The sequence below is a fragment of the Peromyscus californicus genome, unplaced genomic scaffold (genome assembly GCF_007827085.1).
Source record: "Peromyscus californicus insignis strain IS unplaced genomic scaffold, ASM782708v3 Scaffold_10__1_contigs__length_136768540, whole genome shotgun sequence".
Classification (NCBI taxonomy): Eukaryota; Metazoa; Chordata; class Mammalia; order Rodentia; family Cricetidae; genus Peromyscus; species Peromyscus californicus.
This window is the reverse complement of record NW_026294391.1, coordinates 68,424,402-68,439,736: the sequence shown is the minus strand read 5'-3', so window position 1 is coordinate 68,439,736 and position 15,335 is coordinate 68,424,402. Positions and strand designations below refer to the sequence as shown.

General features: G+C 33.8%; 1 protein-coding gene across 1 annotated transcript in view; it reads right to left on the bottom strand.

The window, feature by feature from the left end:
• Positions 1-15,335, bottom strand: part of Dach2 (dachshund family transcription factor 2) — a 511,265-nt gene that overhangs the window by 270,504 nt on the left and 225,426 nt on the right. The window contains exon 3 of the mRNA XM_052735012.1: positions 2,147-2,259. Within this exon, the coding sequence (XP_052590972.1) occupies positions 2,147-2,259 (113 nt within the window). The remainder of the gene's footprint in view (positions 1-2,146; positions 2,260-15,335) is intronic.

The following is a 15,335-nucleotide window of genomic DNA, read 5'->3' as shown; positions in this document are numbered from 1 at the left end:
ATTTAAGCTCACAGAGCCACACTTGAAAGAAGGCAATGTCCATAAGATTACTAAAAAGATGAATTGAAGTGTATATGAAACATTTAGCACTATAGGAACTTAATATGCATTAGAGCTTTCCCCAAAATAGATAAGCTACTAATGTTTACTCAATAGTGAATTAGCTTCAAGGTATTTTAAAATCATTTTTTCATCTCCAAATTGTCTAAAAATCTGCAGTCAGACTAGATAATTTATATAGTACTGCTTTCAGGCATACTTAATGTATTTTAGAAGTCCAGATACAGATTATCTGTTGAGTGTCAAGATATAGTCCAGAAACTATTTTATGTTCTGTATGTGGCTATGTGTACAAGACAACTTTTATTAATATAAGAATTTGCATGTATATTATATTATTTATAAATATTTTAAGTCCTCAAAGTTACTATCATTTTTCCAAAGCATGAATATATTCCTAAATTCTTTCTTAGCCAATGACGCCATCATCCAACCTATTGCCCAAACTGAACATTAATCATCTTACTCTACTAGCTCCACATCTACATTCAGTTATTATCAAATAACAAATTCTTATTAATATATCACATTGGAACTTATTTTCCACTGAACCGAATGTGTCTTCTTTCAGATGCTTAGCATATATCTCTACAATGGAAACAACTGTTCATCCTTTGTACCATTAGTTTCATTTTTATCTATCCTCCACACCAACTGATTTTAAAACATATACTCGGTTCTTTAGTAATGGTCCCTTTAATAGTAAAACATTTTAACAAAAAATAAAATGGTACACATAGAACACATGAGACTCTGAGACACAAGTGTGAAGCCTGAACTCTTTGCACACTTTCATGTAAGCCATAAAAAAAGAAAGAAAAGAGAAAAGAAAAGAAAAGAAAAGAAGAGTTCTGAAATGTCTGGTCCATAGGAAAAGAGAAATTACTTAACATCGTAAATCAAATGCTACTTTCATCAACTGTCAATTATTTTCTTAATTTTCTATTCAAAGCACATCAGTTAGAAGCCTTCCACCTCAAATCTCTGCTTTATTCTCCTTAATTGCTTTGCTATTCCCCCTGTGACAATAAGCACTTTCTCAACTCTTCTGAGCTTCTCTATGCCTGGAGTGTCATCCCCTGATTCTCCACCTCCAACACTAAGTCTACAAAATACAGATGTAAAGAGTCAATCGTTATGATCATTACCCAGTTTACCAAACTGATATATCTGCTTCTATGTTTATGAGTTTATGCCACTTTAAAGTAGCATTATGGTATCTATCATGCTCTAATATGATTTTTATTATATTATTATATCTTTTCTCTTTAATTCTAAGATGACCAAGACTAAGATGACTCATATATTTGTCCCTTTTCTAAGGTATTAAAATCCAAACAATGTAAGTGCTTTATAACTTTGTTATTGATAGATGATAGATATAGGTGATACATAGATAGATAGATAAATAGATAGATAGATAATGTATTTCATTAAATTTGTTTTCCTTGGTATAATAGTTTTAAACATTTTTGTTTCTATTAGAGAATGATTAGGCTAATTTTTCAAGTGTTTTTTTTGTTTTTTTATTTTTTTGCTCATGGGCACTTTTGGAATATCAAAGGGGTTCAATGATAATTTATAAAATTAGCATTATTAGTAGTTTACTTCAATGCTTTAAAAAAAATTATTCAGGGCAATGATCACCCACAATGTTACTACTAATATACTATTGTTCTTCAGAGGATGCATTTTCTTTCCACCTTCTTAAGCTGGTATAGTAACTTTGACAGTATACACAGATGCTCACAAGATGGTGGGCTATATAAGGTAAGCATCTCACAGGAAGGTTTCAGATGATGCAAATTTATTCATTCCACATCTTTTCTCCCAGCACACAATATACACACAGAAAGAGATTTCTTATAAGGATATGCCATTTAGAAAATCATATCCATTTACTTTGTGTCATTGATTTTTTTTTAACAAAATCGTGTTTGCCTGAATACTCAAAAATATTCAATAATGCAGTCTCTAGGAGAGCGTGAAAAGCTTTGAAGGACAAGGCACTTACATCAATATTAGTTTGTTTTAAACTTTGGGTAGTAAGAAGAGACAAGGCTGATCATCAGATGGATCTCATTACCTGTTGGAGTGATAAGTCCTGGTGATAAGAGGCCTGGAACTGCATGGGGCAGAAGGCGGGCATTGTCTTGCAACACTCCCAGAGAACGCTTAGGAGGCCTGCCAGGTCTGGAACTGTTGGAAAACAAACAAAGGTCAAACTCAGTAACATTACTTGATACATTTGCTTTCTAGATCTTATTTAATTGTTAAGAATAAATAGAACTTTAGAGTAGAGACTATGTACTGTCATGGGTTAATAAGAAATACCAACATTTTACAATAAATTTTACAATGTACCTATGGCTAATATTAAAGCCACCAAGGATCAATTTGCAGTTTAGATTTCATTAGTAAGCCAGTACTTTGCACACAAACCACCTGTTGTGAATAATTCCTAAGTTACTCCTTGCCCTTAAAGCTATGTGATCCCTGGTATCAATATTTGCAACTAAGGCCTGAGACAGTAAGTCACAGAATTCAGACTACACAAAATTGTACAGTATAAGACCCTACTCAACATACCAGAGGAAAGGTGTAAAGACCTGTGAGAAGTAAAATAAACCATAATGTTTATTATCATTTCTGCAGCTACTGCAAACCCATGAGGAACAAAGAAAACTCATTCCAAGTACATCATTTTAGTTCTGCCTCTTTTGGATTGACTATAACTAAGAAAATTTGCCTATATCATTTTAGTTCTGCCTCTTTTGGATTGGCTATAACTAAGAAAATTTGACATGTACATTGTCTTTTTCTCAAATCAAATATTTATTCACACATTTTTATTGGTCCATTGAAAATTTTATATAAAGTATCATATTCACTCCTCCCCCACCACTTCCCCTTCCATAACCACCCAACTTTGTGTCCTCTTTGTTTTAAAACCATAAAGTCCTATTTTCACTGCCCATATATTTCAGATGAATCAAAACTTGAAGTATTAACCTAAACTATTGCATTTACACATTCTTAACTCTAGTAAAAAAAAAAAGTTCAGAAATGACAATTTCAGAAGCTGTGAGTGTAGCTGAATGATAGAAAGCCTGCTTTACATGCATACAGTCCCAAGTTCAATCATGAGTACAAAGGCTTGGGGGAGAAAAATAAATTGCAATCACAGAAAATAAAAATATGTATATCTGTTTTCACTATTTCATTCCCTGATATAGTATACTAAAATCATTTGGAGGGTGCCACAATATGCAGATCTATGAACCACAGAATATTTGAATAAAGTCATTCTCAAGTTACTATATACTTTATTCTATTAAATTTATTTATTTATTGCTGTTGCAGTGGTACATGTCACAGCATGAATGAGGTCAGAGGACAACTTGTGGGAGTCACTTCTCTCCTTTTACCATTTGGGTGCTGGAGATCGAACACAGGTCCTTAGTTTTAGCAGCAAGTGCTTTTATCTACTGAATCATCTTGCAAGCCCCATATTTTACATCATACTTTTAAGCTTGTATAAGACGCTTTGCTGCCTTTTAATAGAAATGCATTTCATATAGAAGAATAAAAGGACTTTTGACAAAATACTATGTTAAATAAAGTGATCATTAAAAAATGTATGATGTTCAGGTAAACAACTTTTCCAAAAATGACTTTTGGTTCAAAAAGAGGTATGTTAAACTACATTCTATCAACTTTGCAGTAGTAAAGTGTCCCATCAATGTAATACAAACTCTGCTTTTCAATGAGAATAACTTCTAGCAACTTTACACAGAGGTACTATTACCAAGCTCATTTTTTCACAAATTGTGCTCGCATTATTTTTTGCCATTATACATCAATATTGTATATCATTCTAGAAAGAAAAATTGATTTTCTTATTTAATGTTTCAATTTTTTAAACTTTCTCTCTTTTACTTTCTATTCAATTCTGGGTAATGATTTATTTTATTTAATCCAGTCTCGTTGCCCTGTTTGCCCTTGCCCATCTTATGTCTTCTTAGATCTTCTAAGGGTGCTGAAAGGGAAACATATTATTTACTTCAAATATCATTTGGGGGCCCAGGATCAGATAAAAGTATTTATCAAGGTATATAGTCACTTAATGAAGATAAATTATTTTTTTAAATAACAGTCATCAAATCTAAACATTCTAAGTGCTTTATTGTATCTTGTATTGCTCAGAGCTCAAGCCTCCTATTTAAATCCACCTGCCTACTCTTTGTACTTTTCCTGTGTGTTTCGGGGCTTCCTCCGTCCTCATAATAATCACTCCTCACACTGTCTGCTGCAGAAGTATGAAACCTGATACCCTTTCAAATTCCATATGAGGAGCCATATGAAATCCAAATATTAACAGATGATTTTTGAAAGCTATCTAGTTTAACTAGTTGTTTGTGTGTGTGTGTGTGTGTGTGTGTGTGTGTGTGTGTGTGAGAGAGAGAGAGAGAGAGAGAGAGAGAGAGAGAGAGAGAGAGAGAGAGAGAGAGAGCACACACGGGTGTGCATGCGTGGACGTGAATCCTCCTTATTAAAAATAATTCTTTTCAAATAAGTTAAAAGATACTAGAGGACTCTTGGTTTAGTGGTTCCATGTTGAATTCTAAAATTTAGATGGGTACTGGAGAATCCATGCCTTATGTCACATATAATACACATGGATATAAACTACAGGGGATCATATTCTCCATTCTTGTATACTTCTAAATTCTAATTTATATTAATATGATTAATTGTGAGTCACACAAACTGGAGAGTGAGCTCCATGAAGGCATATAAATATCTAGAGGTATATGTCACTGAATCTTAAGCAATTCTTATGGTTTGTAGCATACAGGATGCCCAGTAAATGGTTAATTAAACCCATTAATTGACAGGTGGGAAATATTTATGTCTCGGTTTCTGCAGTTTCCAAATATTGTTTAGATTGTTTGTTCTACTTAATAACATGAACAGAGAGCTATTTCCATCATTTATTCATCAGATCATCATTTTATTTCATATCCTGTACTCTAATGCAATTATATAAGCTCCAGAGCAAAATCTACTCAAATCTGACTATATATAATGTTAAAGAAGGATATGGTAGAGGTCACTGAATTATGCTCTGAGAGATGCAAGATGCTTAAAGACCTAATTAATGGCTAAATGTTCCTGCAGTCACATATATATGTAACAATATCACTTGTTCAGTCAACCAGCAAACAAATATGTGCTAAGTATCTACTGCCTAGGGTAGTGCTAGGTATCAGTGATGCACAGGTTAAAATATAAGCTTGAAAGGAAAGATTATTTGATATGATTATATGTTTTTCTATTGGTATATTGTGAGAATATGGAACAGATTCTGTCTTTGAAAATGTGTATTCTAGTTACATGAATATATGTTTGCACTATTATTTAAATCTTTATTGACTCTTTAATGAGGATGGTGATATAATATTTCTTTATAAACATGTTCAAATGTGTCTGAACAAAAATCTCACACAGATATCATTGGCTTTAATATTTTTTGCAAGCTTTAAGCACCTAGAATAAATTAATTCGAATTATGTTAGTAAAAATAATTCATAATTAGTAAATTTCTAAAAATATGCAATAGAATTAATATTATTGATAGTTTAAGACTGAGTTATCATATATAAGTAGGCATTAATGGTTCTAAAATCCTACATTTCATTTCCAAGATAATCCTGAGAAAATGATGAAGGACTATGTAGAATTGTGTAAAAGTTGGGAAAGATCACACATCTTCGTAGATGACCCTGGAAAGCTTCTTATCTTTAAGAACTTTATTATCATCAGGCAGATATTTACATATTAATCAAGACAAATAAACATGTGGTGATTTAACTAGTAAACTGTTATTCGGATGACAATTTAATCAGCATAGGTTGAAAGGTCCATCATTACAGCATCCTGTTTCCACTAAAATATTGATTGCATTACTGATCTCAGTAATGCTTTATGTTACAGGGCACAAATAACCATGTAATTACTCTTTAATTGAATGATAATTGCTTCTTGGCAATTATTTGTTTCAGTTTAATTACAAGGTTATTTGTACTCTGCAAAATGAAACACCACCCCTCCTCTTTAAATTTCCTACAAAAATAGCTCTGCTGGTATGTCACCCTTATTACTATAAAAAGAAGCTGCTAAGAAACATGTTAAATAACCCCATAAAATAGCAATGATTTTCACAAATTATTTAGCTAAAACTATTAAAAGATTCTATTCTATAGAAGTAATACTACCTATAGCATTTAAAGATTACATAGATTTAAATTATTTAAGTCTCCTGATTTTATCTTAGTCCATAATTTTATGTAATTTAACCTAATATGGTTTTCTTCTTCATTTGATAAAACTGTTTAGCAGAAATGAACTAGCAACTCAATAACCTGAGATTAAAAGGGGAAAAATTGGATAAATTATAATGGCACTTCATACTTCTGTAATTGAACCAAATGCACATTCAACTTACAAACTTTGTAAAGTTGGCAACTCTCCAAGAGAGAAGTTCAATATCTTCTAGTAACAATAAGAGACTTTCTGTGCCATATCTATTTCCAGGTATAATGTACATTGTAGCTGATGCTTTCAGCATTAAGATCATGAAACTTCCCTGTTAGTTTTTTTTTATTTCATGCAACCATCCATTTATAAATCAATGAGTAAGCAACTGGGGAAAGCAAATTATTTCTTTGTCCTAAATTAAAAAAAAAACTAATAAATTAGTGATCCCATAAGCCTTTAAATTATTTAATATAAATTGTATAGGCAGTAGTTAATTTCATAAAGAATCATGTTATATCATCTTTGTCAGTAAACTTTTTATACTATTCCTTAAAGAAACAAACATAGCATTCTGTGACCAACTAAGAACACAGCCAAAGATATACTTACTAACAGTTAAGGATGTTTTTAACTAGCAGCATGCAAGCCCGCTGCAACTGAATTTCTTAAAGGAGAACTGTAAGCAGTGATGCAAGGCTCACTCTTCATTTTTTAGAATTATTGATATTTAAAGTCCGTTCAGACAGTACCATGAATGTGTAACATTTTGTCTCACATTAAATGTTCCAAAACAAAAAATCACAGTAACTTTGAAGGTGCTGTCCACCTTCCTATGAAAGCACTTAATGATTTCCTGTGTGTTTGTTAAACAAAATCAGTATCTTTTTTGCTGGAAGACTAAGATTTTTAATTGCAGAGAACCACAGTCAAACACCAGGCTGAGCTCTGGGAGTCCAGTCGAAGTGAGGGAAAAGGGATTATATAAGCAAGGGGGCCAAAATCATGATGAGGAAATCTACAGAGACAACCAATCTCTTGGGAACTCATGAACTTTTAGACCAACAGCTGTGGAACCTGCATGGGACTGGACTAGGCCATCTGCATAAGTGAGACAGTTGTGTAGCTTGGTCTGTTTGAGGGGACCCTGACAGTGAGATCAGGTTCTATCCCTGGTGCATGAGCTGGCTTTTAGGAGCCCATTACCTATGGTGGGATGCCTTGTTCACCCTTGATGCAGGGGGGAGGGACTTGGTCCTGCCTCAACTGAATGTACTAGACTTTGCTAACTCCCCATGGGAGGCCTTACCCTTTTGGAGGAAGGGATGGAGGTGGGCTGGGATGGGGGCAGTCAGGGTGGAGGGAGTGAGAGGGGTATCTATGGTTGGTATATAAGATGAATTAAAAAACATTTAAAAGAAGGACAAACATGGTATGTACTCACTCATAAGTGGATACTAGATGTATCATCAAGAAATTTAGATCAACAGCTGTGGAGCCTGAATGGGACTGGACTAGGCCCTCTGCATAAGGAGAAAGTTGTATAGCTTGATCTGCTTAAGGGGGTCCCTGGCAGTAGGATCAGGATCCATCCCTAGTGCATGAGCTGGCTTTTTGGATCCCACTACCTATGATGGGACACCTTGCACTGCCTTGATGCAGGGGGAGGGGCTTGGAACTGCCTCTACTAAATGTACCTCCCATGGGAGGCCTTACCTTCTTGTAGGAGGGAATGGGGAATGGATTGGAAGGGGTGGGCTGGAGGGGCAGGAGGAAGGAAGAGAGGGATCTTTGATTGTTATGCAAAATGAATAAAAAAATTTTTCTTAATAAAAAATCAAAACAAAAATCAGCAAATAAAATAAAAGAATTTCAACTGAATCATGGTTTAATAATAATATTTGAGGTTTGACATTTATTACAGTGCTTTAAAGATGCCAATGGTAGTTAAAGTCTACCTGATTATTTTTGTATTTACGAAGAAAAACAAACTCTGACTGCATAGCAACCTGAATCTCTCTTTTCTCAGTGACAGCAAACTGATCAGTTGTCTAACCATTGCACTAGATTATAGTTCAGTCTATATTAAAAGCAACAGCAACCAACTCAGCAACTGAGCAAAAGTCATACATGCAAAAAGATCATTTAACATTTATCATAAATGAAGTGGTTCATGTTCAGAACTAAAAAGGGGTCACTATGATAACTCTCATAAAATAGTGCTTAGGTAAAACTGGGAATCAAGCAGTTCTTGGTTCATGATAACTTAAAAATATGGTTCACTGTATCTCTGGGAGTTATTATTACAAGGAGGAAAAACAATACTGGAAGAAGGACAATTCAGATTCTATTACTATTCACTGTCAGAATTTATAAGCATACCCTACAGTTAAATATGGATTTGTTAAATGGTAGATGTACTTTAGCAATGGGAAAATTCTGAAAATTATCTTTAGCATAAAGATTCTGAGGAAAACCTCCAGTTTAAATGATTAATGCATATAATATCAAGGTTCATGAAGAAAAATTCATATTTATGCATTCATCTTATAAGTGTAATGAATTGACTTGTTTATAGTTTCTATTTAATATTGGGAGGTTTCATCTTCTTGCTAATATTAAATATTTATTTTTAGCCTATCTGAAGAGGAAATCTGATGCCGTTGAGAACTGCAGGGTTAGCTAATTACTTCATATAATATATAACTCTGAAGTTATTTTATACTCCATTTACCAGACTGTTCTTTATTTAAATAAAATATATTCTAGGCATGGTGTTAACACCTTTCAAAGAGTTTACTGTTTGACATACATTTACTCAATTCTAATCAAGTTTTAGTATAATTAACAAAGGTTATATATTGGTGAAATTATTAAGGCCACTCCACGTAGTTAAAAGGAGATTTATTTAATGGCGTAACTTACAAATTAAGGGATAGGTAGGTCGCGGAGTCTGGGGAAGGTGTATCACAGTCCAGCGGTGTTCTCTGGAGCTCTGCTGGGTCCACCTCCACTATCCAGGGTCCCGCCACAGAGAGAGCGCCCCCCGATCCAGATCTCGGGTCCCCAGGCGCCTCCCTTGGCCCTGCCTTGTAGGCGTGACAGTTGCCGAAGTCTCAATGGGGGTTGGAACTTCCAGATCAAAGCTAGAATGGCTACCCACTACATCTCCCCCTTTTTGTCTAAATAAGAAAGTTCTAACCTATATAGCAAAAATATTGTTTTCTGGCATGAATTCTTTGTAGCGACTTCTGATTCTGCTTGACTAGCTCCAGAACATCAGTAGTATTAATACAAACAGCAGAATGTTTCAAAAACTAAAGAAACAATTCCCCCAATATATATCAAAACAGTTTCAGATACTTTTGTAAAAAAAATAAAAGCTTAGAGGATCATATTGTTTTATTTTAAAATACATTGTGGGGCTATAGTAGTCAAAGTATCACTGATATTAGCATAAATACAGATACTTACCAATGCAATACAATAAAATCTAAGAAATAAATACACATATTTAGACGGTTTTTTTCAACAGATGTGCCAAGGATACACATTAGTATAAAAAAGGGTTACTTGCAAAGTTGGAAAAATTACTTTAAAACTATGCATAAAGAGAAAATTATTTATATGCAACTCAAAAAATTCAATAACAAGAAGACAACTGAAATAAGTATGATTCTGTGTGAAATTGACTATTAAGTACATTAAAAAGTACTTAAATATCTTGAATCATCTGAGGAAAAAAAGTCCAATGGGGCTGGGTGGTGGTGGCACATGCCTTTAATCCCAGCACTCGGGAGGCAGAGCCAGGCAGATCTCTGTGAGTTCGAGGCCAGCCTGGACTACCAAGTGAGTCCCAGGAAAGGCGCAAAGCTACACAGAGAAACCCTATCTCGAAAAACCACAAAAAAAAAGTCCAATGGGATGTCAGTTGACTCTTGCTGGAACCAGTATTCTCAACAAGAGAAGGGATAATGAGGGCTGGCAAGGATGTTGGATGAAAGGCTGAAAGCATGGAAAAAATAAATCTACACAACTATTATGATAAAAATGTCTGCAGGTCCTAAAATTATTAGAAAATATACCATTTCTTTGATTCTGCTGTCCCACTATGAATATAGATCCAAACAAGTTGAATAATAGGTTATACTCATCTATATTGTCAAATTTATTTCATATCAAAATAGGTGTCTACTAGCCTCTGTCCATCAGCTGATGAATGGATAAAGAATATATAATACACAGATACCATGATAAATAATTTTAAAATTCTCTTTCTTGTCAATATGGACAAATTTGAGTAACATTAAGTGAAATAATTCAGGCATATAAGAAGAAATTTTTGAATGATCTCACTCACATTTGAAATCTAAGAAAGTCAGCTGCAATTGAAGCAGAAAGCTGAATGATGACTACAATAAGTTGGGATAGTTAGATGGGAGCAGATGAACAAATATTGCTCACAGGATATAGAATCACAGCTACGTAGGAGGAACATTTTATAAGAAGGCACATTTTCAGATAACTTCTACTGTCAGGGAGCCTATAAATAATACTACTGAAAATAGCTGATATGGCAGGTTTCACAATAGGTATATTTTAATACAAGCTCACAGTAAATGTATGAAATGGTGCATTCTATTCCCTCTCTTTCTCTTTCATTTTGAAGTCATATAAATTTGAACAGACTCAAATATCACAACTAAATTTGAAGACAGAATAAGTTGGGCAACTAAATATAGAATAACACACTTTCAAATTGATTTTTCTTCTTAAATCATAGTTTCTAAGAGAATGCACAATGTGACGGGTCACTTTTGAAAATCTCCATGAATTTACCTGTTTCCCTGAGAAACTGACCTATGATATGGTTGAGTTTAAACTGTTAAATAGGCCAAAATGTCTTAACACAAAAAATTATAAATACCCAATGCTAATACAATCTTACATAAAAACAACATGCAAAAGGAAATAAAATGGCCAACATATGAGTATATTTGTGCCAAATTTCTCAGTTTAACTAGGTTGACACTTCATATTGTAATGATGGTACCAAGCATTTTCTTTAACAGTGTTTCTATCACAGAATCATTTTCACTTGTTTAGCTTTGCAAAGTCAGTGACTGTATCACTTTCAGAAAAGCAAATCTAAATCATTTCTCCAGCATTATCTTCTCTAAATCAAACACACGCACATACACACACACACACAAAAATTGAACAGCTAACAATTAATTTCCTATTTCCGCTTTCTAGCTTCCAGAAAACCAATATGAATAAACTACTCTGGAATATTTTTCTAAAAATATAATATTATATCTTCATATCTATAATTTGTGAAGGGGGGTTGACATAAAAAAATTTAGATATATATTTTTCTTATTTAAGGTTTTGCTTTTTAAACATCCTCTTATATTTGCCATGAAGGCCATGGGTTACCTTTTAGATGAGCATACCTTGGGTGCTATTGATGATAATTTGGTCCTATTGGTCCTACAAGCAACAAGACAATGCTGCCAAAAAAAGGGAAATTTAATCTAAATACATAAAATTGTCTTTCAGTACAAGACTAGCTTGAAATAAAATTCACTAATTTGTATCAAAATTAACTATAGTATTAAATCCTGGCACAGACTATTATATATATGGACAGGGATGCTTTTCTTGGAACATTGTCGATGGCTAAACCAACAATTCAGTCTAGGGGAAAAGAAACTTCCCTGGCAAGTTGTAAAACCATCCTAGGAGGAAAAGAATGTGTGTGTGTGTGTGTGTGTGTGTGTGTGTGTGTGTGTGTGTGTGTGTAGCTAAGCATACACAAATACATTGTTTACAACCTGAAATCACAAAAATTGTTCCCACATATAAAGAGAAAGTTAAAAATGAATATTAAAGGCCTCTTCAAAAATGGACATGGAGGAATTATAGTTGTAAATGTGGATTATTTAGTCTTTATTTTTTGCATGAATTCACTTAGTTCAGTGCTCCTACATTAATATTATTGTAATTATTGTAATGTAATTTTTGAAATAGGATATATAGTATATACTTTCACTCACTTAGAAATTTTTCTTGAGTTTTTCAGCCAGAAAAAATGCTATTTTGACACAGCAGGTAAGATAATCACAAATATACAGTTAAAGAATACTCCCTAATATGGAAGGATATAAAAATACATATTTACATCATAAAAGAAGTTCAACTCAAATGCACATAGTACACAATTGCAAACCAAGATTAAAACCCGTTCAAAGAATTCAAAACCTGTTGAATATGGTTTATTATGGAAGAGGAAATAAAATTTACCAATTTCAAGACCATGAGAAATTGATAGTTAAGTGTTTTGACAATTGAACATCATCAATTAGAAGGAATGTATAATGATTCCTCCACCTCAGGAAAGGGCTTGCAATGACCTTTACAGTAATACTTTCCATATTCAGAACAACCTGGAATTTCCTGAATATTTATAGCACTTTCATCATTTCAGTCATAATTTTAATGTAATTAATTCATCTCAGCACTATAGTAAATTTAATAGTTTGTTATACTTATTACTTATTACAAAAAAGTATCAGTAGATTGCAGCTACTTATACAAAGGACAAGTTTATTGTTGATAGAGAGTATATCTTTCTGTTCAAGAATTGCTTATTGTGTAAGCAGTGTGTGACTTTACCCAAATTTCTCCCTAGAACAAAGCAAACCTCAACAAGAAAGGAGAGAACAGAGGGAAGAAGGGAGACACTGAGAGAAAGAAGAATGGGTGAGGGAGAAAGGATAAAAACTACTGAAATTTTTTTGAGAATATTTAGTACCTACTATTCCATTTGAAGCACTTTTGTGAATTCCCTTTGGAGGTGTTTTTTGTTTTAAGATTTATTTCATTTTATGTGTATGGGTGTTTTTGCCCGTATGCATCTCTGTGCACCACATGAATGCAGTGACCACAGAGGTCAGAAGAAATCACCAGATCTCCTGTGACTGGAGTTACCAATGTTTTTGAGCTGCCACATGGGTGCCGGGAATCAAACCTGGATCCTCTGGAAGAGCAGCCAGTGCTCTCAACTGCTTAGCCATCTCTCTGAGTCCCATTTTGGAGGTGTTTTTTGTTGTTTTTGTTGTTGGTTTTTTGTTTTTGTTTTTTTGAGACAGGGTTTCTCTGTGTAGTTTTGGTGCCCATCCTGGATCTTGCTCTGTAGACCAGGCTGGCCTTGAACTCACCAAGATCTGCATGGCTCTGCCTCAGGAGTGCTGGGGTTAAAGGCATGCACCACCATCGCCCGGCCCGTTTTGGAGTTTAAGGGTAGAAACAGGAAATAAATATAGTGATTGTTAAGTACTATCACCTAACTGGCTTAAAAGATCAGAATGAACAGGTGGCACTGTTACTAATCAGTACAACAGAAGAGAAGTATACTGAATGGTTTTACAATCTAAATTTAGGACGGGAACACTTATTTTTAATTGTCAAAATGCAAAATTTTAATGTTTTCTTTTAGTTTTCTAGTTAGATGCTAGGATTTTACTACATATGCATTTGATTAGGAAAACCTTAAATAAGTTAGCTTGAAAAGTGGGGAAGTAAGGCCAGGTGATCAGAAGATAATTCTCAATTTACACTAAGGTACATAAAAATTATTTATGTCAAATGGGCTTCAAAGTAACAGTCAGAAAGGAAAGGGTAAATTCTTACTCATAAGCTACTGTACCCTTTCTCTTCCTGTCTTCCAGAAAGTTAGTGGTTGAATTGAAGCTAAACTACTCCTTTATCCTTTGCATATAACAGTTATGAGGGGATTATCAAAGACTCTTCCCTGCTAAAGAGTACAAACTCTCTGGCAGCTTCCTTGACATTCTGTGATGAAGTGAGCATTCCACAAAACCCGTCTTCACATCTGCACACACTACAATTTACACATTAAATACACCAGAGTTTCACCTTAGGCCTCTTGCCAAGAACAATCATTCTAAATCTTTTTATCTTTTCACAAAAAGATAATTATAAATGTTCAAATAGCAGCAAAGTTTACTGTGGTGAGAAAGTATTCAAAATAGTCTTCCCCAAGTGAACTCAGAAATACACACACACACACACACACACACACACACACACACACACATATATATATATATAAAATGTGTGTATATGTATATATATATATATATATATATATATATATGTGTGTGTGTGTGTGTATATATATGTATACATATATATGGACAAGGGTTGATTTTTTTTCTTTTGGTGAAAGGCAACATGTCAAGTAGAAAGTATGACATTTTCAACTAAATTTGCCATTGATCTATTTCATTGTTTCAAGCACAACTAGCCTCCTTTTTGCTAAATGGACAGGGAAGCTAACAAACACTCATCATTGGTAAAAAGCCAACAATAAATTATATATGCAAAAGGTTACTTACTGATTTTACTTCCCATAAGTTGAAGCTATCTAACAACTTAGTAACTATATTTTCCCTGAAGATAAGTATGTTCATTTAATTTGTCTTTTGTTGCAAACTGCATGTGTATAGTCTAATCTTGGAGCCTCTTCCTCCACACTACAGGTGCTTCCCTTTTGCTAATTAAACATTAACATTGTGCAATTGGCAGAGTGCTCTAAAATTGGTGGTTAATTACCTCTGACTAAGAGTACCACAGAAAATCTAAGAAGTTGTGTTCCAAATAAACTGCAACAAATACAAGATGTTTCCGTCCTCTGTCCTCTGAAACACTATGCTGGAAGACTATGGTTTATTTTCAAAAAAAAAATCCTACCTAATATGGTATTGTTTTGTACCATTTTCTTCCTTGAAGGAGTGAGTAGGAGTGTGTGATATGGGTAAAATATGTTCTTTTAGGAGATATGCTACATGACTTAGGACCTATGGTTAAAATTAAAGGTATAGGGATTTTGTCCCAAATTTGCTACACGTATTGTTATTGAAGTTTCTTCT